Consider the following 27,767-nt stretch of genomic DNA (forward strand, 5'->3'; position numbering starts at 1 on the left):
ATGAAACTTTGACTTAATCACTTCCGACTTTGTTAGGAATGACAGGAACAGATTAAATATCAGTCAATGACCGCTATTATCAATTAGTTTATTTTGAAATAAAATATACCTATTGATGCGGCTCTAGTTAGTTCTGTATGGGTAGCAAATAAGTCAATGCGATTGATGCACTCATAAATTTCTGGACATCATGGTCTTTATAGTACCAGCGAAGAATGTAGAGATAGACCAAGAAAAGTCTGCAGCGAATTTGATAGCCCACGCAGAGCAAGTGTTATTTATACGTCATAATTTCATAGAAATTTGACGTTTAAAATGACACTTGCACTGCGTGCGCTATCAAAATCGCTGCAGTATTTTCTACGTCTGACTCTACACTTTACCTGCCCTTATTGTTATACGTTTGAAAGATAGATTTGCACGCTAACAAAATAATCTTATAAATTATATACAATCGTCTACGTACCTATAGATATCTGCCACAAAATTCGATTCCCACCAGCTTGCCAAACTTGAAGTAATTTAACACATCCTACAGGTGTTTAAAAAGCAGGCCAGTTGACTCCGACTTGCAAAATTGTCTCTAAGACTTAGGTAAATCGACTACTGAACAAAGAACAATAATATAATTTCAATAGGAACTCGACTTATTATTTAATCTGTACCCATCTTAGAATTGATTGACTTTCTATAATAGTGGATCTAATTTTAGAGTGACTCGATAGACTCAATGAGCCCGTAGAATAAAACTATTTAGTTTATCTTATCATGCAATCGCTCATTGCGAGTTATCGATGAACAGATTATTGCGACCTGAACATAACATCGGTGACCCGATCAAGCTTCGCCGGCCAACTTGAAGCTGCCACTCATCTGAAATATTCCGCGGTCTCTCCACGCGAATGTCACGGTTCCAAAGGCGTCCGCCGATAGAGCCCAATTCCCCTAATCCGACGCCAATCAACTATGTGGATCACGAGATTGCCGAATTGCGAGGCGGATCGGTGATCGTGTCGTGAGAACGGGTAAAGTACTGAACAGGTGGTGCCCTCCCCAAGTAACTGTTCCACCATCATCAAGCGCGCAAGCCGAGCGCGTACGGCGCAGTCCCGTCTCGAGACGTCTAAGCGCACCACGCGAGCTCAGCTACTCGTAGCTACAGCTACCGGTAACAGCACGCGGACGACCGCACGCGCGAACTTATCCAGTGCTCGAGATCGAGATACAGTGCCGAAGTGATAAAATCAAAAAGTTGTTTTTGATAATTAAAGTGACCGTTACTGGGCTTTGATACAAGAGTAGTCGAGTGCCCAGACGATTGAAGGTTTTTTCACAGTAGCATCAGGGTAATCGGGGCAGATAGCATTAACGGTTGGCTCGGCGCTCGACTGTGGCCGACCGCAAGCATGACGAGCGCCGACTGCGCTCTCGTGCTGCTCTTGCTGGTACATGTTGTTTTTGTTATTATGTATATATATATTTTAAGAAAAAATCAAGTACGGTATTAAATCCCAAATAATATTATAAATGCGACGGAAACTGTTTCTGTCTGTCTGTCACATTCAGACTTAAACCGTTGAGTAGATTTAGAGTTTGGTAAGGGGTTAGTTTCAGGATCGGTTAGTATGAGACTTTTTATCAATCATCAATACCTATCATCATATATCAATTATCAAGCTAGTATAAGCTTTTCAGCGCCGATGACAAGTGTTTGATATTAAGTAAACTTCTAAAGTTTGTTTATGATTCAAATTTTGTGCATGTAGAAATTATAGAATAATTGTGAGGCAAGGCACTACACTTGCGATGCGAGTGTGAGCAGAGATACCTACAGGTTCGATTCCTAATCTGCTCCACTTAAATGACGCATAATACGCATGTCCATTAATCCTTAATGGCGAATTATTCAAACACTTTTAACTTAACGGACTAAACCTAAATTAACCATACGTGACTAAACGTATGAATTAACCATAGCATTAGGTAAGTTTTTAATAATTGCTGACACACATAAGTACCTTGGTAATACCTAATGCAAAACATTTCCAAGCTAATACTTATGTGCTATTTTCAATCTGTTAACTTTATACATATTATTGTATTGTGTGGTTGTTGCTTGGTTAAATCCTAAAGCAATTTAGATCGATATCGATAAAGTTTTGGTTAAATAATTTATGATTTAGGCATTTCAAGTAAATCAATTGGTGGATCATATATATTATTTAGCCTCGGACTTAATTTATTTAAAAAATCAGTCAACATAGAAATGCCTTATTTTGTGTTTACGGTGCTTTCATTAAAGACTTATCGATTGAAATAAACAGTTGTAGGCAGCAATAAAGTAATTGACGAGTGCGCATTAAATGTATCAGTAAATGAATACTTTTAGTTAATGCAGGAAGCGAGAAAGGCCATTAGGGCGTCCTCCATTTACAAAGAAGATTCGTTCGGCCCGATTTCCCACCGCTCGTTAAGGGCTTACCTTAAACTGCGGTTTTATGACGACTATTAAAGTAAGAGCAACTATACATACCGTAAAATCCATCGTGACCTGCCTATGAGCATAAAAGATACGTGATTGAAGCCATTATAAATTAAATTTCACGCTTCGGGGATTTGTGTTAAATGCAGGCAAAAAGTAACAAGTTTGGCTTTGATGGGTATCTTTCGGGAAAGCGTGTAGATGACCAATTTGTTAATGTTACCGAAATAAGTACTTACCTACAGTAGATTGACACTAGTTTTTAGACGATCAAAATTTAATTGAGTAGGTAGGTTTCTAGAGTCAGCCAAATCTATGTTTTAGTAAAAAAATTAGAAGATCAATAAAACAAGTAGGGTGCAGTGCTCCCAAAGTTGAGTCAAGGTAAGCTTTTATGGCGGCAACGCGCGTGTAACTCCACTGCAAGCGCCCATAGGCTATGGTGGCTGCTTCACATCAGGCGGAGCACGCTTGTTTGCCACCGTCTTCTCATGTCAAAAGTTCTTAGAACTGATGAATATAGATAATTAAAATAGATAAAGGGCGATGATGTTTACGTTGCATAGTCATTAATAATAATAACCAACTGTACAGAAGGAAGGTGATGGTCTCGTGAATTACCTAAGACGTATATCATTAAGCACGTGCGGTGCAACTTAAAGCGTTTTAACTCAAAGTGCTGTTGCTTATTTATTTGAGTACCTACTTTTGACCGCTTTGTCGCATTCAAAACATTAAGCACACACCAACATTTTTGGTACAAGTTAGCAAAATAATATAAATATTTCTATGTGTTTTCATTTAGATAATGTAGGTTAGGTATTTTCTAGGCATTCTAAGTTACACACATAGGTATATACGGACATTTATAGTTACCCATACAGTTTTATCAGATTTGGTTAGATTGTTAGACGATCTATATTCCGATTATTTAGCCTTATGTCATTCTTTATTGGTCATTAAAATTGATAAGCATAGCTTGTAGCTTTTAAAACATCATAAAATGCATAAAGCACGGTAATGTAGCGTAATCATTATTTTATCAGAGGAAAGCTCGGCTAGACCAGAACTGCCATTCCAAATGCTCACCTAATTAGGTATAATTATACAGGTGAGCCGAAGGCAGTCTAACAAGCCAATTCGAAAAGTATATACACTGACATCAGATTCTGATGATCAGAATGATATCTTAATGATGTCATTCAGTAAGGTGCATTTCGCTCGTACATGTCCATACATGTACTGGCGCGAGCGCAATTCACGATAGCTAATTGACATCAGTTTAAACAAACACACCCCTTTGGTGTGGTGATGGCGGAAATTTAATAAAATTACAATGACTCACTTCGGTCGTGTTTTTCTTTTAACCACTCGTTGCGAATTTCCTATTTTTCGCACTTGTATCGTAATACTATTTCAACACACTTCCTCGTAACGTGGAACTTATTGAAGCGCTTTTAGGATCATAATTCTAGATACAAAACGCCTGCTTCTTTTTTCCGTGGGTATATTATCGCACTCGTCTCGTACACATTGGTCATTGTCATTCGGAGCTATTCGGGAAATGAATTAGATATTAACTAGATACGATATAGTAAAGATATGTGACGTCCCAAGGTTAAAGTTACCTTATGGCAGTTGCTGCTTACGCTATTATTAACGCCGCTCCAATATTATTGCGGCACTATGTGACGTAAGCGCCGGCCGCCATAAGGTACCTTTGTCCGTGGAACGACACATATCTTCACTATTTCATATCTACTGAATCTCTCATTCATTTCCCGAATCGCGGCGCCGGCCGCCATTAGGTACCTTTTGCAGTGGAACGTCACATATCTTTACTAATTCATATCTAGTGAGTCTCCAATTCATTTCCCGAATCGATCCGTTTGTATTACACACATTGGCTTTCTTATTGCGCGCTTACGTGTTTTTTATTCGCCTAAGGCTCATAAAAAGCATCACGGGACTCGTACTCGTACATACAACGACACACTTTGAACAGTTGCAATAAAATGTACTATTTTTAATTAAGTAGGTACCTAATTGAAGGTATAATGTTACGCTGGTCGGCACGAGAACTACTGCCGTATTCGAACTTCAAGATATTCACAAGAGACGACACGTACTAGATCCATTCTAGATACGTTATAGTTTAGATATCAGTTCTCTTTTGCAGCGCAATTCGGGCAACCAATGTCACTTTTACGTTAGATAGAGTAAGATATCTATTAGATGTGAATTGGATCTCTAAGTCATATCCTGTGGAAATCATTGAAGAGTATCTCCAGAATCGCGCAAATGTCAAATTTGACAGGTTAGATCTTAAACATATCGTTATCGTATCTTGGTGATGTCTAAAAGATATCTAATAGATGTCTATTTCAAAATCCGAATCGGGCCCCTAGCCCGCGCTAGGGCATGCAGTAGAATGCAGTTCTGCCAAAGGCTTGAGAACCGGCCGCTAATTACTGCACGAATGCTGCATAATATTAATATTCCACTAGTGATTAGGGCTGCCTCCAATATTTACAACATTTTGTTTTCAATACTTACTTTTGTTTAATATGGGTTTACTAATTTACGTTTCAATTCTTTTTCTAGGTAGGTACATTGTTTTTGGAGTTAGATTTAGAAAAAAAAATAAAAAACAAAAAAAAAAAAATTATTAGTTACTTTTAAATTTACTTAATCACAATAGTCGCGTCAATTCCTATTGTCGATGATATAATCAATTAATCACCCATCACTATTGTAAAAAAAAGTTGCATAAATATTTTGCCAACCCTAACTGATCCATTCGATCAAAATGATCGACGCAGCCACTCCGCGCACGCGCCGCGCCCGCACACCTAAAAGCACGCGCCATAAAGCTCATAAAATACTTGCACCTAGTTACCTACTCATTCTTTCAACAACTTATTAACATTTTTATTATCGCATAGGTACACATAACGTTTTATTTAACATAATAATTAGACCTGTTTTAAGTTGTTAGGTAAATAATTTACGGGGCAATAAAATAGCGATAAAAGTAGTTGAGATTTTAATTTGGTTAATAAATAGTGAATATGAAATATCAATTTTAAAGAAATTTTAGAAAGGTACATAGTTTCCTTCCGTATTTCTGTAATCAGACAGACATAAGGTTCAAAGGACGTTGCGCATAAGATGATAAACAGTAAATGAAGAAGATTAGGGTTTTTTATTCACCTACAATATTAGAGCCGGACTATGCTAACTCTGCATGAAATTTGCAATGGCAAAATATGGCAATGTCATCAATAATGTCTAATTTCTATAAAAATATGACGTTTATTTATAATGACAAACCTCACTTTTTTATACTAAAGTTAATGCAAAATTAGCTTAGACGGACTCTAGGGTTTTGTCAGGTTCATTTAGGTTATCAAACATTTATTGTTGGGGTAGGTAGTGCTTTACAATCCTTAAAATAAAAACTCACAAATTTAAATTAGTACTTCCTGTATTCTATGACTCCCTTCCCCAGAACCAATCAATTTTATTGATTGATACCTACAAGATTTATTGTAAGTTTAGAGCGATATCAATAAAAATATTCAACGTACCCGTTATATTCACAGTTCTTAACGATTAAAACGATTTGTAAACGCAACTACTTCATTCTCAGCGCTATCTAAATGTCCTATCTGCAGAATAATGCATTACGGAATGAAATGGAACTGTAGTTACATTTTAACTGAACAGATTTCTTAACGAGTTAAGAGGTTTAGCTGCTCCATAAGGAGGCACAATGGTATGTACAGTGGAACCTCGGTAGCACGAATCTGAAGGGAAATGACAAAAAGTTCGCGCTGACAAGTTTCCGTCTTACAGAGGGTATCGACAGAGATGTTCTTATAGGTTTTTATTCATCATAAAGAGGATTCGAGTTACACAGGTAAAATGAACGAAAAATTAAGGAGGTAATTATACAAACGTAGGTATAAAGTACGGTCTTATTATTTTGTTCAAGTTACAGAGGGTTGTTGACAAATAATTTCGAGATATAGAGAATACGTCTATTTTTAGTGTTCCGTACAAAACTTTGTTTACGGAACACTTATGGGATCACTTCGGTCTTGCAAATCAGTTAAATACGTTTTTCTCAGAGACCGTTTGACATAGATACCTAAAATTTGGAACAGTTATAGCAATTACCACCACTCATATTTTAAATAAGTCAAAACTGCTTATTTCTTATTTTGAGTTATAGAGGTGAATTTTCAGATTTCTAGCTATGGAGGTTTAATTCGTACTGGATAGCCGTGAAGGGATTCGTTAATTAATTAGTCTTAATAAGGCTATCTAAATACATATTTCGAGTTATGGAGGTTTTGGGCTTTGACGGGAAGGGAATACTTAGCATTTTATTTCGTGTTAACGAGGTTTTCGTCTTATCGAGTTTCGAGTTAGCGAGGTTCCACTATAGTATGTAGTCAGATTGTGGGCAACTACTTGTCGACGTCTAAAGTGACAACCACCGTAATGCTATCTCTTTAACACTTCCATGTTCTTGCCAAGAGTGAGAGAGATAAGAATATATTAAAGATGAGACAGTTTCTGCGGTGCGCACGGTAATTAGCTTCACAATTATCCCAAATGGCCTGGGAATGCGATAACGTGCCGTGGGACCGCGAATTAAGATCTGAGACATCTAATCTCTGCTTTAAATGCGCTATTTATATGTGACACTACAAATTAAATTACTCCAAATTAACGTTTTTATTAGTTTTTAATTAACGCTTTGTGTCCAAATAATTCGGGGGAAGTTATCGATAGCCCCTATATACTCGTAGATTCTAACAATGGCGCGCATTTTTACATAGTGTACCAGGGGCCCGTTTCTCAAAAGCTTGTAACTTGTAATACAAGCGAGTGTCACTTTTTGACAGCTTGTGTTAGAAAGGGGCTTCCACTTGTATTACAAGTTACAAGCTTTTCAGAAACGGGCCCTGACGTAGATAATAAAAAAATCGGCATATTTCTTAATATCTCACTGAATTTCACATATACTACAATATTTATCGTTATGGCGAAGTCGCAAAATACACTTTTACTTTTCTTTAAATACACTCAATAGAAATTAAAATAGTCACTTTATATAATTATTGTAATTTGTAATGTATTTATTATTATAACGAGCCAATGATTCTCTCGTAACTCTATATTAGTCATCATCATCATCATTTCAGCCTATATACGTCCCACTGCTGAGCACAGGCCTCCTCTCAAGCGCGAGAGGGCTTGGGCTATAGTCCCCACGCTAGCCCAATGCGGATTGGGGACTTCACATACACCTTTGAATTTCTTCGCAGATGTATGCAGGTTTCCTCACGATGTTTTCCTTCACCGAAAAGCTAAATATCAAATGATATTTCGTACATAAGTTCCGAAAAACTCATTGGTCCTCCGGATTGAAAGTCAGACGTCATATCCACTCGGCCACCACTGCATATTAGTACCTATATATATTTAATTTTACAGTTGTTTTATGTAGGTATCTATAATATATGTATATCTGTTGGTACAATACAAGAGGAAGTCCCTTTCTAACAAAAGTTGTCAAAGAGTGATACCCGCTTGTGGTACAAGTTACAAGCCTTTGAGAAACGGGCCCCTAGCCGCATATGTTACTTCTTATAAGCAGCAAGGCAGCAAAACAACCGTTGTTGAACTGGCCGCACGATCAATTCATTCAGCGCCTTCACGCACAATAATCAGAGTAACCCCGTTTCAGAAACCGTTTACTCGACTGAACGCGAATTTGCATACAAGCATTCGTAACAGATTATCTGTCTGATGTTTCCGCACGGACGTGACCTCTTGGAAACATTGACTTATTATACTTCGCAAAGACGGGCCCTAATATTAGGAAGTGGGAAAGTTCATTGGTGTACAGTCGCCATCAGATATATCGGAGCGGCCAAGGTGCTCACAAATATCTGAACACGCCTCTATTGTCAAGGCGTTAGAGTGCGTGTTCAGACTTTGTGAACACCTTGGCCGCTCCGATATATCTGATGGCGACTGTACAAATGGCGTTAGTGCGAATTTTCGTTGGTGTACAGCATGTTCGCTTAGCATAATATGTAGGTATGAAAAGGCCCATCCTTACTATATAAATCTTTGCTCGGAAATAGTCACGGTGGGAGAATTATATGTGACGTTCCTCGGAAAAGTTACCTTATGGCGGCTGGCGCTTACGTCGCATAGCGCCGCAATAGTATTGGAGCGGCGTTAATAATAGCGTAAGCGCCAACCGCCATAACCTACCTTTACCCGTGTGACGTCACATTAGTGTAATGACTCTATTTTAGAACCTCGATAGGCAATTTGAAATAGATTAACGTTATTTGTAGTAGATGAGGTTTTGGTAATGCTTTAAGAATAGGCCATAATGTCTTTATTGTAATTTCTGCTTCCTTTAAGTTTATAAGCAATACGAGAATACTTTACATTATTAAAAATAATTTAGTTGTTACATTTAATCTATATTTTATTATTAAACATGGGTATTCAATGATATGATATAGTATTATAGGAAAGAGTTATTAGTAACTATAGATACAATACCATATACAGAACGTCAGACAAATTTAATATGTATACATAAACCTCAATTAGCTAATAATCGTTTGTCCTTATCTGTAACTTTGACTTATGTACCTATTTGTAAGAAAGGGATAAAACATAATTTAACTAAATCACCATAAAAATTTACGAATAAGGTGATGGTAAAATACTTAGGGCCCGATTCGGATTTTAAAATAGATAAGGTAAAAGTACGCTTCACCGAACGCTCAATATCCGTCCGTATCACCGAATTTCTTCTATTTTAGGCTATAAGTCGATTATTTACAGCTTATATTTACTTGCGTATTTTTTTTCCACGAGTTAAATACCTATACCTTCAACTATGCCTCAGAGTCGGCCAATTTGTCCCGCAGTTGGGACGTGGCAACTGATCGAAACGGATCGTTGCTGCCGATTGCCACTTTGTATGGGCAACCTTAAAGAAATCGGTAAGAAGTTGCGTATATTTCTTAAGGCCATAAAACCTTTTAAATTTATTTCTGTGTTTCAAAGTATGGTTTTACAGTGTGATTACCTAATTAGTTTGTGTATTTTAGTAAATTTAATTAATTTAGTGCAGTCATATTATCAGAAATTAAGCTTAATGTGAGTTCGGTGATGAGTACACCGACAATTTGATTGGAAGGTATTATCGAACAGCGTCCGGAATCAGGGAAAGCGTATGTTTTTGAAATTATTTTTTTAATGGTTGATTACGAACTATTTAGATTAACTACCTAATTTCACAAATAACTTAATGTATTTGTAATTTTATGAGCAATTGCCGAACAGCAATATATAGGTTATATAGATTATTATAAAACTGCGTTTGAAATGTTCATGTTTTACGACTTTTTGGCATCAAAATAAGGTTTTTGGCAAGACTATTATCAAACAATAATTTTAGATATTTTACGTCAGTATTAACAAGAACTTTATACATGTACGGTTTTGTAATGGATTCAAGTATTAAATTTAATGATAGATTTGTAGTTATACCACATTGATTACGATTAAAATACTATTTTTAAAATCCGTTCGCGAAATAGGTTCCACATATTTTCCATGTTTCGTTCACCGAACGGCCGTTCGGTGAATGGTACCCATGGTCTCTGCTACCGAACTCATGTTTGCGTTGGCCATGTTTCTATACGACGTTCATGAGAATATCATCCTTATTACGATAACGGCTAGGTCGATATTTATGTTTATTTTTTGTGACCATTATTTCAATGCCAGCGCTTTTCAAACTTTAGACATACTTATTGGACGCCTGATAATAGTCTTGGAATGTGGACAAAAAAACTGAATAGGATGATAAAAATAATGGAGCATGATGTTCAAAAATTTTTTTTAGATTCCTCTCGTCGTGGGCGATTGTGATTTTTTTAACTTTTATCTTTTGTTATGAAATCCGGGGTTCCCATACAGGGTGGCTAAAAATTAACTACATTCCCATTCCCAGGGAGGTTTTGGGATTATACTGAGCAACTTTTACTATGGGACCAACTCCGAATTCGTGAAAAAAAATTTACCCTTCCATAGAAAATGGACCAGCCAAAATTTATGAAACAGCCACATTATTTTATACATATGCGTACATGTTTTATAATTGTTGCGTACCTTACTTACTGACTTATTTTTCAAAAGAATTATTTCAATAAAAAAGACACGTCAAGATCGCTTACCATCTTTATAATGCTAAAAAACGAAGCATATAGTAGGGATTTAATAGTGAACTACTGAAGTTTGAGCACCACTCAACGCCATAATTTCATACAATTATTTCCTAGTTCGGTAATGCGGGCTCCCTATTCGGTATAATGTGCAAATCACGTTTCTTAGTTCGGTAAACGGTACAAACAAGGAAACTGGAAGAAATGACTTTAAAAATGTTTTTAATACACGTCCAATCATTTCAGTAATTTATAGGTATGTTTAAATGAGGACAAATTTATCTATGTTTCTATTTTAGTATTGAACATATTCGTAAGAAAATATCAGAACGAATAAAAAAATTAAACGTAAGTCTAGGGCTTAAGCATTCGGTGAAGCGTACATTTACCTTATCTATTAGATATCTTTTAGACATCACCAAGATACGATAACGATATGTTTAAGATCTAACCTGTCAAATTTGACATTTGCGCGATTCTGGAGATACTCTTGATATGACTTAGAGATCCAATTCACATCTAATAGATATCTTACTCTATCTAACGTAAAAGTGACATTGGTTGCCCGAATTGCGCTGCTTAAGAGAACTAGTTGATATCTAAACTATAACGTATCTAGAATGGATCTAGTACGTGTCGTCTCTTGTGAATATCTTGAAGTTCGAATACGGCAGTTAGTTCTAGTTGTGGTATTTGCGGGAAACGCGCCGTTTCTCTGGATCGGGTTTGTTTCATTGTGGTCAAGTCGAAGTTTTTCTTTTAGCCTTTTACGGGTAAGGTTAATACGGTTATAACGAGTGTTAGATTACTGACCTAACCTAACCGTATGTGGATTTGGTAAAAAATGTTTATGTTACTAACCTAACCTAACCGTATGTGGATTTGGTGAAAAATATTCATGTCCTTTTAATTTTTGTAGCTGTCCAGAAAATAATAGAAAACCTAAATATTTCGCTTAGAGTAATCGATATTAAACTTTTGTGAGACATATTACACAGTTTAAACATTTTGCTGAGAGATTTAGAGCACCTAACGGGAAAGGAGAGAAAAGCTAATGGGTTAGGAACTCCATACCACGTTGTGCTGTGTGTGTGTGTTGTTAAGGTTAGCTGGAAGAGATCCCTTATAGGGATAAGTTCGCCTTTGTACTTCCATTCCTGTAATTTATTTTTGTAAACCTGTCTTGTGTACAATAAAGTGATTACTACTACTACTACTACTACTACTACTTGTGCTATTTTAGTTTAAATTTTCTTTAATAGGTTAAGTTGAATGATCAAGTACTTATATGGATCAAGTCGTAACAAAGTCATTTTCGGCCTGCGTGTGATTGGAAGCATGAACAGGGCAGATTAACTTACTTTCAAAGATCATTCATCTGACCTCACGTCCGTGAACGGATTTAAACTGCCTCGGAATCAAACGGCAAAAAACATTGCCGGTCAAATTAAGACGAAAAAAAGATTATAGGTGGCTGATAAGATTGAATTAAGTACAAAAGAAAGTTTGCAAGTCGCATTTTTGATTTGGCCTTTAACCGAGATTAGGTTAAGGAAGCTCATGATACGCTGTCAAACTGTCCACATGACCAACTTATTGTGGTATTGGAGATATATTTACGGATTTTAATCTACTTAGCTGATAATCGCGTCCGCATCGCTATTACCTGACAACGTTTAAGACTACTTTTTAGGGTTCCGTACCCAAAGGGTAAAACGGGACCCTATTACTAAGACTTCGCTGTCCGTCCGTCCGTCCGTCTGTCACCAGGCTGTATCTCACGAACCGTGATAGCTAGACAGTTGAAATTTTCACAGATGATGTATTTCTGTTGCCGCTATAACAACAAATACTAAAAACAGAATAAAATAAAGATTTAAATGGGGCTCCCATACAACAAACGTGATTTTTGACCAAAGTTAAGCAACGTCGGGCGTGGTCAATACTTGGATGGGTGACCGTTATTTTTGCATTTTTTTTTTGCATTATGGTACGGAACCAATCGTGCGCGAGTCCGACTCGCACTTGCCCGGTTTTTTTAAATTATGTTAAATTACGAATTATGACGGTGTATTAATAATGGGTGGAAGTCTTTTTCAACATAGTCTGATGATGGTGACGAATCAGAAGCAAAGAAAAATAAGAAAGAAACTTTATATAAAAGAAATGCATAATTTAACCTATCTCTAACAAATCTCTACCCTATCTCTAGTTATATTAATTGAAATATTAATTCTATGATAATTTTGTATAATTAATTAAACGGTATTTATATTAGTCTGCATTAAGAAAGGATACTCCTATAATAGTTATATACATAGTTATGTGACTTATGTGCAGGGGCCCACTGATTAACAGTCCGCCGGACGGTATCGGCCTGTCAGTTGTTCGGAACTGTCAAAATTATGTTCTAACTGACAGGCCGATACCGTCCGGCGGACTGTTGATCAGTGGGCCCCTTTAGATAGATATAATGATATGAACTATTTTGGTTAGAACGAAAGTAAAAGTCTAAACTTGCGGCCAACGTAAATGTAAGTTTAATGACATAAGACGGTATCTAATTCTAATGTTTTGAATAAGAGAGTGAAGTTGGACTATTATAAGTTAATTAAGTTGCGGTTTAGAGGCGTCTATCAGCGGTCAACCAGATTAGAGGATTCAAATTACGTTACGTCTCAAATTGCAGAACTTTCTCACAATCTAAGAGTACACTTTCTATTTACCAATCGAAGGACACTGAAAATGTACAGACTTCATTGTTTTTAACTCACATTTATAGACAGCTCTATCGCTAATTTCTTTTATTACCTTTATTTAACCGGCTAATCGCAACCACCGAAACCAAACCAGTGAAACCTGTGTCAGGCGTGGCTCACTCCGCGATTTCGTCGCTTTGCTACAGGTAGCTAAAAGTCCATCCGTTCGACCCCAATTTTGGGGTTTGCCATAAGCCGCGCGTGGCGCTGTCGTCACCTAGCGGCCATATGTGTGCTGATCGTGACAGACGCGTTTTGTTAGAGAGTGAGTCTTCTGTACCTAGTACTATTATTTATTCTGTGCCTGTGTCGAAACTTCGGTAAATGAAAGGTTAATAAAATAAATTCGCAATAAGTAGACCCGCCTATAAAAGTGAGTAAATAAAGTAAATATGTGTTCAAAACGCGAAAGTCTGTCATATTTCATTGAATTTGTTGTAACTAAATTACAGTTAATGGCCTACTGTGATGTACCTACATAATAGATAATAGGCAATAAAAAATAAGTAGGCCAATATCCAGAGTGATATCTAAAATAAAAATGCCTAATACTTTCTCCGTTATTTAGATAATTAAAAGAATAAAAGGCGTCATCGCGGTGCCGTATTAGACAGCAAATTATGTTTTATTTTTTAATTTATCAGCTATAGTAGATCGATTACTTACCGATTCGTTAGATTAATTCCTTTTGTTAACAAAAATATCTTTGCAACTGCGGCAAACCCAAAACAGAAGGGTTTATTTGACCTGCCGGCCTAGCCAAGGTTACAATCGCTATCGCTTCGACATCGAAAAGCATTATGTCTCTCTATCACTCTTCCATATTAGCGCGACAGTGACAGTTGCGTTTCGATCGCTACGGAGCGTAAGCGATTGGCATCTTGGCTACGCGGCCTGAATATTTAGTTGGAACGATTTTTACATCTTGTCTGTAGATATTTATTTTATACTCATATGTATGATAACATTGATAACGATCCTGACCGTTTTTTTAGTTATATTTATGCTTTTTTTAGAATAAGTTTTCGTTTTCTGTTATAAGTATACAGCACAAGCGAGGTTTAGGTAAACCCACGATCATACTACCACCACACACGTATAAATTAATTTTGTATTAAGCAGAAAGGTTTGCAAACTATTATTTCTAAGCTTTACCATGGCTTTACACACATATATGTATTTGTGTCATTATATTAAATGTACGACTAACAAGTGAGTCATACTTAATAGTATAAGTGACGTACCTTACTTCCTTTAGCACCTTGTCTTCGGTCTAAGTCTAAACCATCAAATATTACCTAGTACCTATAGGAAAAGTGTCCCAAAAAGTAATAACTAGGTGACTATCTAAAATTTTTGTACCCATGACCCTGGTAAATACCGGTATACATAGTCAAACTTACAACATTATCGTAGTCCGGCCTTCCTAACATTATCAATTCTTATACATTGTATTTGTGGGCCACAGCCGCATCTAGCGATTCCTCAGATAACAGACTCTTAATTGTTCGCTCTTCCCTTCGGCTAATTGGAATGCTTATTGTTGCAGATTCCCGCTGTACTCACACAGGACTACGATGGTGAGTCTTTGTTATATCTACTTAACGTAACTAACTTAATAATAGGTAACAAATACGAGAAATCTACTCGCAAATTAAATGTCTGTAGTTGTTTCATTGTCTGTATTATTTTTGAAGTACAATTAGGTAGCTAAAACAATTATAAATCAATGATGCATTATAAAAAGCTCCTGTTTTAAAATAGAAGTTGTACAACGGTCCTGAGGGTCCTGAGACTAATTTGTACAAATAATACATGAATACATCGAATGATTTCATAAAAATGCCAAAAAATATGAGAATGATGATGCTAATGTATCGTAAAATGTGCATAGGTTTGCTACAAAATTTGAATTTTAAATATAATTTAAAATTATTATATTCTGGTAGGTATGTTGGTATATGTATATGCCGATTTAAAGAAGACCATATCATTACTACTATCATGTACTTTGTACCACTTAAATGAGGTTAGTTAAAACTGTTGGAGCACAATAACCCAGTGGGGAACAGCATCTGTTTAATTCGACTAGTCCTAAATATGTAACATACATTTGTATATGTATTTATCTCTCGTTTTCTAATTTGGAAATAAAACTTGTCAAAATTGGACAAATTGAATGGCAAGTGGACAATGGCAATGGTACATCAACCCAAAAGATCTAACAATCCCCGCCGCCCTCAATACACTTGACTAGCTATTGATTAACGCCTATTAGAAGTCATAACTCATATATCTAATAAGCGCTTACAACATTAACGCTCTCACCGGCGTTCAAGCTTAGACAAAGGTAGCGATCCACTTTTGCCTGACAACGTAGGTAGGTAACACGAGCAAACTTAACGGCCTGCCATGACATTCCCATAGCTTCCTAGCATTTAACTTCAAAGAACCTAGCCTATTCGAACTTATAGTAATATCTAATCAAGTTGATATTTTCGTGATTGGAAAATCTCTTTTCATTACGGCCCGTCCAAACCTAGAGAAAAATGTCTTTATCAATAGTATAAATTTCTCTATATCAATAGTAGGTAGGTAAGTATATCAATAGCAAAAAATTATCCATCATTAGTAATAGTAGTAGTGCCTAACTATACAGCCTATGTAGGTACCTACACTATGTATGTATGTATATTATATCAATAACAACTTTCGGACACTAAACGTACTGGTGCTCGACCCGGTCAATAGATGTGACAGCAAGGTGTCATCTTTTGAGCATTAGCCTGTCGAGCACTAGTAGCGTTTACCTTATTGCGCAGTCAAATTTATACTGGCCAGAATAACACATTCGTTGCATTGGTATGCGGGCATGGCCTAAGCACGATTATCTTCTAGGCTAACTCGTTATTTGAGATTTGAACATATCTTATATCTCTTTGAAATAGGTCTAGCCTAATCAGATACAGTCATATTTATTGCCAATAAAACATAATGTCAATGCTAAAAGAATATCGTATCGTGCTCCATTGAAATAGGTCGAACATTCTTACGGAGATCCTTGCTTATTTCCTTTGAAGTGTGTCGTGATGATTTATCGATTATTCAATTCAAAAGACATTCAAGAGATAACTCCGGCCTAGTATACGTAAATTGAATACATCATAATTCATTTACTATCATAATGATCATAAGCGGTAGATCTGCGTCACTCTACATATACATACCTAATACCCAATTACCCACCACCCACAAAAGACACAATACGCGAGTAAAGAATGTAATTTACAAAACATCGCATTTGCATTAGGTTTATTTTCGGGTTGCGCAAATTCGATCATATATCAAGCTTTCGTTCGCAGCTTAAGTGGTTGCCTATCCGTTTCCGTCGCAACATACATATTCTTTCCCTCCTGTATGTAACGCTGTTTCATCCCAATACTCCTTTTTATCTCAAAACTCAGTTTAAATTTCTTTCCTCCATTCGTTGCTCGCAAAATCTGCTACTGGTTCCCCCTCCTTCTTCTTCAAAATTTTACATTAACTCTTTCAGTTTTCGCGCTGTCCGGCTGTGGAATGCTCTGCCTATTGATATCAAACGTGCTAAATCACTCTCTATTTTTAAAAGCCTCTTAAAAAATCATTATTTGTCTCTTTCATAAATTTTTCATTTTTTTTTAACTCCTTATTGTTTTATAGCCTCCTTTGTCATCTATATATTTATTTGTTATTTATATAATGTTTATATAGTAATAAATGTAGTATATTTTTATTTCTTATATTTGTAGTATATGTATTTTATTTTATTTTTATTATTTGTTTTATTTTCGCACCACCCGTTAACTTGTTTCGCCTTCTCACTATCTGAAGGTTGTCTGGAAGAGATCGCTGTTTAGCGATAAGTCCGCCTGTTGTTACCTACATATTTGTACCTGTTCATACTTTTGTACCATTTCTTTTGTAGTGTGCAATAAAGCATTTTATTTTTTATTATTATTATTATCGTTTAAAAATTAACCTCCACCACAAACACTGAAATTGCCAAACTGTCACAAATTCAAAACACGGCGTCGTTCTGAAATTAGTGGAAAACTAATTTTCCTCGTGGTACAGTCGCCATCAGATATATCGGAGCAGCCAAGGTGTTCACAAATATCTGAACACGCCTCTATTGTCAGGGCGTTAGAGTGCGCGTTCAGATATTGTGAACACCTTGGCCGCTCCGATATATCTGATGGCGACTGTACTTCCTGTTATTAAGTAGAGAGTAGAGATGCCCCAGATAGTGGTTTTGGCGGAATACCGAATATTCGGCCTCTCTCTCGGCCGAAGTGCCGAATATTCTTAGCTTATCACAATTTCTTAAAGTATGCGTGAATCACAAATAATCAAATTGTATAGTAATCAAATATCTACAAATTAAATTACTTCATTCGGTTACCACTGAATAAACACAAATAGGTATATCTATGCATCTGTTTAATCTGCGATCTAGTTCATAAGTAAGCTAAGTCCCATTGAACGGCATTTAGATCCCACTAATTGATTACAGTAACGGACATCCAATGCACATTCTCGAGCGGCGGCACGGGCCTGCGGGACTCAGTGACGGCCCTGCTAAGGAAGCCCGAGGGCTTCCGTGGAGCCCCGCTGTTCGCCGATGACCGCGCGACGGACCCCGTCTCCGACCCCGTCTGCCAAATCCGGCCGGAGCCGGAGGACCCCACGGGGCTGCTGTACAGGCTCCGGATAACGGACTTTACGAGATGCGGAGTACTGAAGCGGAATGTAAGTTCATAGATATGCCGTCAGCTTCAAAAAATGTATTCAGATGATCGTTACAATGCAATTAAGATAAAAAACGAACACCAGCCGGCGTATTATGGATGGCTTCAATCATCTTTATCCACGTGATAAAATAACTGTCACTTTTTAACACAGTGGGATAGAAAGTGACGGACACCGTTTTATCACGCTGTCACGTAGACAAGAACGGCCATTATATATATCGAACAGGAGGCCTAGCCAAAAGTAGAGCAAAAGTATTTTTGAAGAACATATATAAAATATTATTATTAAGACCCTCTTCATGAAAGAAAACAATGATGATCATAGGTAGGTACTTACGAGATATTTTGTTCTGATATTAAGCACTTGCATTTTTGTGTCAGGCGAGCCACTTGTTCCTAAAGTCAAATTATACTGATCAATCCCCCTAACTACATACCTACGCTATTTAGCTCTGGCTACCATATTTCTGCCTACCTGAATCCCTTCAGCTTGATAATATACTTTCTCATTCGTACTTAATAATATAGATTACCTAAGTATGAATAAGAATGAACCTACAGCTAGTAATAAAATGGATATTAGAAATGTTAGCAAACACATGCGTGAAAATCACCGCACCTCGACAATTTCGTCAACATTGCCATAACTCGTTATATTTATGTGTCACCGCAGATAATAACATTTCCCGTTACTAACAGTATGGATGTGAGTGGCACCAGTACTCTCCAGTGCCTAACTAAACTATAGGTACAGTACAGCTTAAGTAGGTACCTACACTATACGATTAACTAGGCCTAGACTAACGCTATTGAGGTGAGGAGAAAACGAAGTGGCTGTGTCGATGCACCGATTATATGGAAATGTAGTTTAGTTTTAACCGAGAACATGTCTCTTAGAACTGTTAACCTTTCTTTGAACCCATTGGCAATATATTGAGCAATTTAAAATAGACGACGATGTGATTATTATCTAACCTACACAATAAAAGTAAGTACTTACCTACTTATAAGTAAAAGGACATTAAAGCTCTAGTAAGCAATTTGTGGTGGAATGGATGGTTACCCACTAAATAGTGCCTTTGCGTACCTAATAGTTAAGATGGTAAATGTGATGTTTTGTAGGCACCAAATGGGTATGTATTAAACCCATAAAATATTGCTAATAAATCTATGAATGGGACGATTTTCTCCTACATTATAAGTATATCATCAGTATATTGCCTAGTCGTATTAGCTGTTCCCAAAATATGTGGAATTGTGGACTGTACCACCAATATAATAATTATATGGGTTACGTAGGACAAATACATACAAACGTGCAGCCCTCGTGGTGCTACCCCAAGGGGATTATTACCGGAATGAAAATGTTTTAGTTATGTCATTTTACTCATCTACTTAAATTGATTAGGCAATTTTACACATGTTTTAAGCAATAAATGAAAACAGGTAGACCATCAGCTATTCATAATATGATAATTGATAACGAAAACTACCTATGGACAATAATGTGTCTGAAACTACCGCACAAGCCGCTAGCTAGCTAGAGTCTACCTATTTTCCACATGCATTGTCTACTTACGTTAATTCTTTTATATGAAAAAAATTGATATCAATGTGATTTATTTGAAAGCATTTGTGTTGCGTGCCACTTTTTCTTTTAACGTGGTATACAGTTATGACGAGTCCAACGCGGCTAACGAATCGAAACAAGGTGGTAAAATTGGATACCATTAATACCAGAACAGATATGAGGCCCGTTGAGATGTTAAATTGTTATTACTCCTTAACTTTACTTTTGCGTACTTTTGAAAAAAGTGTAAGTACTAGTAGCTTTATTTTCCTTATGTAGGCTGCTTTTCCACTCTCGCTGGAAAATGAAGGCATACCAACATCACAATCTTACACAGCCCGCGTAACCAATATGTATAGCCATCTTAAATAGGAAGTCGCGCCTCAGGTAACTAAAATATTTTCTCTACCAAATGATTTATTGGTAGGAAATAACAACTACTTACACTAGGCCGCGCCGGAAAGGAATTCGATATACCGATGAAATTGATATACTTACATATTTAGATGGATCATACCGAATAACTTTAAATAACTAGCTATTAGAAGCTCGTCTATCACAAGGCGCTAAACTCGCGCGCGAAATGGTTTATCCCTCATTGTTCGTAATTTCCCATATTTATATGTAAGTAGAGACATTGTTAAGTATCTTACCGTATCTTAGCCGTATAACTACTAACGTCTTTATGTCGAGACGCCACGGTGGGATCGATTTAATATGTGTAAAAATAGGTCAATAAATTTCCGAGAAAAAAACATGTGATTTTCTTTGAACCGATAATTATTACGCATCAGTTGAATTATTAGACCGTAAAGTGTAGGTAACATTAAATTACTATGAGGACAGACAAAATTTTTCAGCAGTTAATAAAATTTATAGGAACAAAGTACGAGTAAGTACATCTCGGATGCCTTTACCGAAATTAATACTTGAACTATACCTACTTGTTTAATTTTTTAAATATCTTTAACTTATATTTGAATTTGAATGGGCTTATGAGTAAGCCCATTCATAATAAAAAAAAAAAAAAAAAAAAAAGAATAAATACGTATATTAAGTACCTACTTATATAAGGTACCTACTTACATACATATATAAGGTGTGGAGAGATAATGGGATCATAGTAGGTAGGTATATTTCGCCAAGATAACAGAACACTTTATTAACCGGAATAGATGTAAATATTATTTTAAAAAAAGTTTTGGGTACTATTAATATTGCATTGTCACCCGAGTAAATAAATATGCAAATTTTCAGCTTCATTGAAAGTCGAAAAGGCGATCAAATATTACTTGCAAGATTTGAGCCGTACAAATATGTATAATAGTATGTATTACCAATTATATACACACATAGATACATTACAAGTTAATAAAAAGCTTGTAAAAAGCTAGTAATAAAATAGTTAAATAAAAGAGAAACACTCTTATTGTCCTCTTGCTCTACCTAACCCCATATGAAATATCAGAATATCACCCATACCCACTGACACTACAATCGTCGACTTAAAGGCTTCGTCACACAGGCTCGTTTTGCGGGCGGCACGTGAGCAGGGCGCGCCGCTTTTACATATCTATAAAACGCTCACGCGCCGCCCAGAAAACGCGCCTGAGTGACGGAACCTTAAATGTCCATGTATCTTCTCTTCTGTCCCTGTGAAAAGGTCCATAGCCAATGGCCAGCAGTGAAATGTAAACACTGATGATGGTAGTACATCTAGGTAGGTTAGTACATCTAAGTAATATTACTGTATCAAGACTTTAAACGTACTTACTTACTTACTTACTGACGTGGCGCAGCGACCCGAAATGGATCTTGGCCTCTGACACTAAGGAAATCGAAGATCTAGTGGCCGAGCCCAATATAGTAGGAGAAACGAAAGCCTCAAGACTCCGATGGCTCGGGCACGTGGTCCGTATGGGATGGGTGAAGACTTTAAACGTCCTACCTTTTATTTGTAGGGCTTCGTGCACGTGCGCGTGTGGTTCCCGCAGTTCCCGGGCGTGGTGATGCAGTCGGACCAGGAGCTGATCATCATGTGCAAGCCGCCCGAGCCCACAATCATCGAGAACAAGGCCGCCGGCTTCGCTGGGAGCTTGTGAGTACCTACAAAAAAATAAATAGATGACATAGTGCCAGTTGCACCATTCGTATTTGACAGACTGAACAACGTCAACCTAGACTTAGGTCTATAGCATACGCCAACTCACTTTCATGCATCTAACTTAAATAGAAATAGCTTTAGACTAATTACAGGTACTTAACTATGTACACATTTTGTGCAATCCACTTTTATATCATCTCTCATGCCCCAGCCCACACGGCGCGCGAGTGTCCGGCGTGGTGGAGGAGACGCCGGGCCGGCTGGAGTACGAAGTGGCGCTGTACAAGGAGGCGCCGCCGGTGTCGCGGCACACCAACCACTCCGTCGACCTGCCCGTCGATCAGGTAACTGCTGTACGTTCATTTATATCATCTCTCATGCCCCAGCCCACACGGCGCGCGAGTGTCCGGCGTGGTGGAGGAGACACCAGGCCGGCTGGAGTACGAAGTGGCGCTGTACAAGGAGGCGCCGCCGGTGTCGCGGCACACCAACCACTCCGTCGACCTGCCCGTCGATCAGGTAACTGCTGTACGTTCTTTTATATCATCTCTCATGCCCCAGCCCACACGGCGCGCGAGTGTCCGGCGTGGTGGAGGAGACGCCGGGCCGGCTGGAGTACGAAGTGGCGCTGTACAAGGAGGCGCCGCCGGTGTCGCGGCACACCAACCACTCCGTCGACCTGCCCGTCGATCAGGTAACTGCTGTACGTTCTTTTATATCATCTCTCATGCCCCAGCCCACACGGCGCGCGAGTGTCCGGCGTGGTGGAGGAGACACCAGGCCGGCTGGAGTACGAAGTGGCGCTGTACAAGGAGGCGCCGCCGGTGTCGCGGCACACCAACCACTCCGTCGACCTGCCCGTCGATCAGGTAACTGCTGTACGTTCTTTTATATCATCTCTCATGCCCCAGCCCACACGGCGCGCGAGTGTCCGGCGTGGTGGAGGAGACGCCGGGCCGGCTGGAGTACGAAGTGGCGCTGTACAAGGAGGCGCCGCCGGTGTCGCGGCACACCAACCACTCCGTCGACCTGCCCGTCGATCAGGTAACTGCTGTACGTTCTTTTATATCATCTCTCATGCCCCAGCCCACACGGCGCGCGAGTGTCCGGCGTGGTGGAGGAGACACCAGGCCGGCTGGAGTACGAAGTGGCGCTGTACAAGGAGGCGCCGCCGGTGTCGCGGCACACCAACCACTCCGTCGACCTGCCCGTCGATCAGGTAACTGCTGTACGTTCATTTATATCATATTTCATGCCCCAGCCCACACGACGCGCGAGTGTCCGGCGTGGTGGAGGAGACACCAGGCCGGCTGGAGTACGAAGTGGCGCTGTACAAGGAGGCGCCGCCGGTGTCGCGGCACACCAACCACTCCGTCGACCTGCCCGTCGATCAGGTAACTGCTGTACGTTCTTTTATATCATCTCTCATGCCCCAGCCCACACGGCGCGCGAGTGTCCGGCGTGGTGGAGGAGACACCAGGCCGGCTGGAGTACGAAGTGGCGCTGTACAAGGAGGCGCCGCCGGTGTCGCGGCACACCAACCACTCCGTCGACCTGCCCGTCGATCAGGTAACTGCTGTACGTTCTTTTATATCATCTCTCATGCCCCAGCCCACACGGCGCGCGAGTGTCCGGCGTGGTGGAGGAGACGCCGGGCCGGCTGGAGTACGAAGTGGCGCTGTACAAGGAGGCGCCGCCGGTGTCGCGGCACACCAACCACTCCGTCGACCTGCCCGTCGATCAGGTAACTGCTGTACGTTCTTTTATCACTTATTTTATTATGCACACTAGAAGAAAATACATTAATAAAATAAAAATAAAGGAAGAAATCGTACTTTCCGATAACCTAATACTCAAACACTAAATTTACCAACTTTTCATAGCATTATCCGCTACCTATATTTTGGTTTTAGAAATAATGAGAAAAATATGTAGTTAAATGTAACTTACAACTTTCCCCGTGTGATGTATAGGTACGAGTATATTGTATGTACCCCGTACTTATCTTTAATTTATACAAAAGGTTTTATTTCAGAACAAAAAAGGTATGCTCATAAGATACCTCTATTATTGTGATTTGTCTCTGAAAAAATATGCCTTCAGGCCAGGATATGGATCTGAGCTGATGAGACCAAGGAAACACGTCAGTTCGGTCCTAAATCCTATGATTTATTTAAGAGACAAAAATAAACCGGAACTACACGAGGTGTTAGGTATAGATAATGCGCATCACGGCCCGATTCGAAATTTAAGATACGTCGATTAATAGATCTATCTAATCCATATCGTTTCTAGATCTATTAATCGACGTATCTTAAGTTCGAATCAGGCAGGTTTCTTGATCCGCGACGGGTGTCCGAGACGTATCGAACAATACGCAAACACGACCTAGTCCACTTTCTGTATTGCTGGACCGGTAGCATGGTCGCATTTATATCGATCATAACTTGCAATTATATACATACAGTCATGTAGTAGTAAGAGATGAAAGCTTTATGTAGGACATTAAATATAGACGCGTTCGTTCTAGCTAATCTAGCTGAGTATAGTATCTAATGATAAAGATAAATACGGTAGGTACGTATGTATAACTTGCACTTTGTGAAAAAGCAAAGGAATAAAATGTATCTAGCACATATATTAAAACTTATACTTAGAAGCAAGGAACTGACACAGGCCAAATAAATGCAACAAGCTTTACAACGTTTTGAATTGGACATAATCTTTCCCTGATCTCTGCCATTGAATACCTACATTTGTGTTTTCATATGTACATGATCCCGTAACCTTATCCAAAAAACATGACATAAATAATAAAAAGAAAATGTAATGTTTCAGGCGGTACCCATCGGCACGAAGCTGCAGCTGCGCGCGCGCATAAACCCGGAGTCTGCATGGCGACACATCAAACTGCTAGAAGTGGCCGTGTCGCCGGACCCGGACCGGCCGCACGCGCCCGGCGCCGTGCTGCTCGTCAAAGAGGGGTAACTTTCGTAACCTAAAGGCGTATCCAGACTAGTCAATTTTTCGCCAATCTGATTAAATTGCCCGATCGAATCAGGACGTGCGGACGCAAACACCAATTTGGCGCGCAGAATTAAAGCGCCGATATTGACCGATGTTAATATTACCGATAAAATGGAGTGCAGATGCAAGAATACCAATTTGTGACGCTAGTATTTTCGTTTTGGGGCATTTTTTCAATTTAGGGGGCTCTAATATATCATAAATCTAAAATTGGTGATTAAATTGGAAATTGCCACCAATTTCATTTCTGATCAAATCAGTTTGATCACCTCTGTCTGGACTCTGGCCACGCCTTAATTTATCAATCGTAATCAACGGGCACCAGAGTGGCTACCGCGAAAACCGAAATTCGCAAATTACGGGGATCTTTCTCTTTTACTCCAAAGAAGGCGTACAGAGAAAGATGACCGCAATTTGCGAAATTCGTTTTTCGCGGTTATAACCCAGTATAGAATATACACCGTAAAGAAGTAGACAGAACTGGTAGAAGACAGCCGCGTTCCATTTTAAAACCTGTTGATGAATATCATTTAACAAACAAATTGTACTCACATAAAGAAAACTGCATCGGAATACTTAATATCATGACAAATGTTATCACGCCAGCAAACCTTGCAGAACACCTTAAGAACAAGTTTTGGATGCACTTGCTTTCACACTTTATTCCTCTGACCGGTTTAATACTACATGCACTTTACCTAACTGCATGTGATCCCAAAAATGCGGACACCTTTCGTTTTAATGCAGAGCGGTCACATTTACACAGTTATATACATTTCGCATATCGGTGAAATCAAATTTACATTCGTTTTCACGCGGGACTGGATCTTTATATGGTGTGCGTAAATGTATCCACGCATAATTGTAAAACATATGATATGCGTAAAGGGGTATGGAACGACCAGAAAGATCGAGGGCATAATTCAAAACTGTTTTTTACAGTTTATGACTTTGTCAATCTAGAGTACCTATACCTATCTAGATGACAAAGGCATACTTACATTTACTTTTATCAGTGTGTTAGACCTGCTATCGCTAAAAAATATTCCTATAAAAGCAACCGAAATTAACACGCACGATTGTAATTTTCAGTTGCCGAAACCGCGACTTTGCGTCTATCATCCCGCACCAACCGGCGAGATACCGCGAGCGCCACAATGAGGTGTTCCTCGACTTTGAGGCGTTTCTCCTGGCCTCCATGAAGGAGCGCTCCACCTTGTGGATACACTCTCAGATCAAGGCCTGTATGGACGCTGCGGATTGCCAGCCGGATTACTGTCTGGATTTATTCGAGCCATCCGGTAACTAACATACAGCTGTAGCAACATCAAGATATAACACACTTACTTTTAAAACATAATGTAAGTATGTCGTTACAATGTGATTGCAGATGTTTATAATGTTACAATCATTCCTCAGGTCACGGTCGCCGTCGTAGGTCGCTCCCTGACGCGTCGCACATACACAATATAACCAGCTCTGCCATGGTCGCGGATAACGGAACCACACCGTTCACGAGGTTCAAAGAGAACCTCGAATACACCGTCGTGATGCCGGGTGAACTGTTCCATCGGACGCCGCTGGAGGGGACGTGTGCCACCTCCATGATGGTCGCTGCCGCGTTAGGGGCGTTGCTGTTCATGTCAGCTTTGCTGGTAAGATCATTATACGGGGACCACCTCGTTTACGAGGTTCAAAGAGGACCTCGAATACACCGTCGTGATACCAGGGGAGCTGTTCCATCGGACGCCGCTGGAGGGGACGTGTGCCACCTCCATGATGGCCGCTGCCGCGTTAGGGGCGTTGCTGTTCATGTCAGCTTTGCTGGTAAGAACATTATACCCGGACCACCTCATTCACGAGGTTCAAAGGGAACTTCGAATACATCGTCATCATGCCAGGAGAGCTGTTCCACCGGACGCCGCTGGAGGGGACGTGTGCCACCTCCATGATGGTCGCTGCCGCGTTAGGGGCGTTGCTGTTCATGTCAGCTTTGCTGGTAAGATAATTTCACAACGGTGCCACTTAGTTCACTGGGTTCAAGGAGAACCTCGAAGACACCGTCGTGATGCCGCGAGAGCTGTTTTAATTCAACGGACGCCGCTCAAGGGGACGTGTGCCACCTCCATGATAATCACTGCAGCGTTAGGCGCCTTGCTAATCATGTCAGCTTTGCTGGTAAGATCATTTCACAACGGTAGGTACTTAACCAACTGGTGGCCAACTGCCACATATAGGTACCTATATAAATATAATACATGTATTCTACTCCATAAAAAAGTATATTATCATTCTAATTATGTATAATCGAATTGTTTATTGCTTTTTCAGATGTGTTACCTGGCCACACGCTTGAACTCGACAATGCTCAAAAACAACAGTTTACAGGGGCCGTCGGGCAAAAGCTTCGAACAAATTCTTAGGGAGCTTGCACACCACTCACTTCCAGACTCTGGCTACACAGGGCGCCCCACCTTACAGTGAAAATAGTATTATTTTATACATAAACTTAATTCATTCATTATTGAATGCATATTGTCTAAGATCTTACGTTCTAATATATTATAATTAGGTTACCTCGTAGCACGTATTTATTTACTTAGGTAAATTATTTATTAATTTAAAATGTGAACTTATGACTGAAAAACCACAAGTTATGTAAGATAACTATAAAATTTTTCAGTCATGACTGTTGCTTATAAAATAGAATATATATAATGATGTATTAGATTTATTAAGCTAATTAATAATGTGATTATTAT

At 38.9% G+C, this 27,767-nt stretch overlaps 1 protein-coding gene across 1 annotated transcript; it reads left to right on the plus strand.

Annotated features, from left to right (window-relative positions):
• Positions 1–1,252: 1,252 nt before the first annotated feature.
• LOC134668527 (uncharacterized) lies at positions 1,253–27,712 on the plus strand. Its single transcript, XM_063525972.1, has 9 exons — positions 1,253–1,445; positions 15,064–15,094; positions 18,067–18,302; positions 21,836–21,972; positions 22,190–22,331; positions 24,817–24,962; positions 26,098–26,306; positions 26,425–26,660; positions 27,337–27,712. Exons 1-9 carry the CDS (start codon positions 1,407–1,409, stop codon positions 27,487–27,489), a joined length of 1,329 nt encoding a protein of 442 aa, XP_063382042.1. The 5' UTR covers positions 1,253–1,406; the 3' UTR covers positions 27,490–27,712.
• Positions 27,713–27,767: the final 55 nt, after the last annotated feature.

This window comes from Cydia fagiglandana, chromosome 11 (assembly GCF_963556715.1).
Source record: "Cydia fagiglandana chromosome 11, ilCydFagi1.1, whole genome shotgun sequence".
NCBI lineage: Eukaryota > Metazoa > Arthropoda > Insecta > Lepidoptera > Tortricidae > Cydia > Cydia fagiglandana.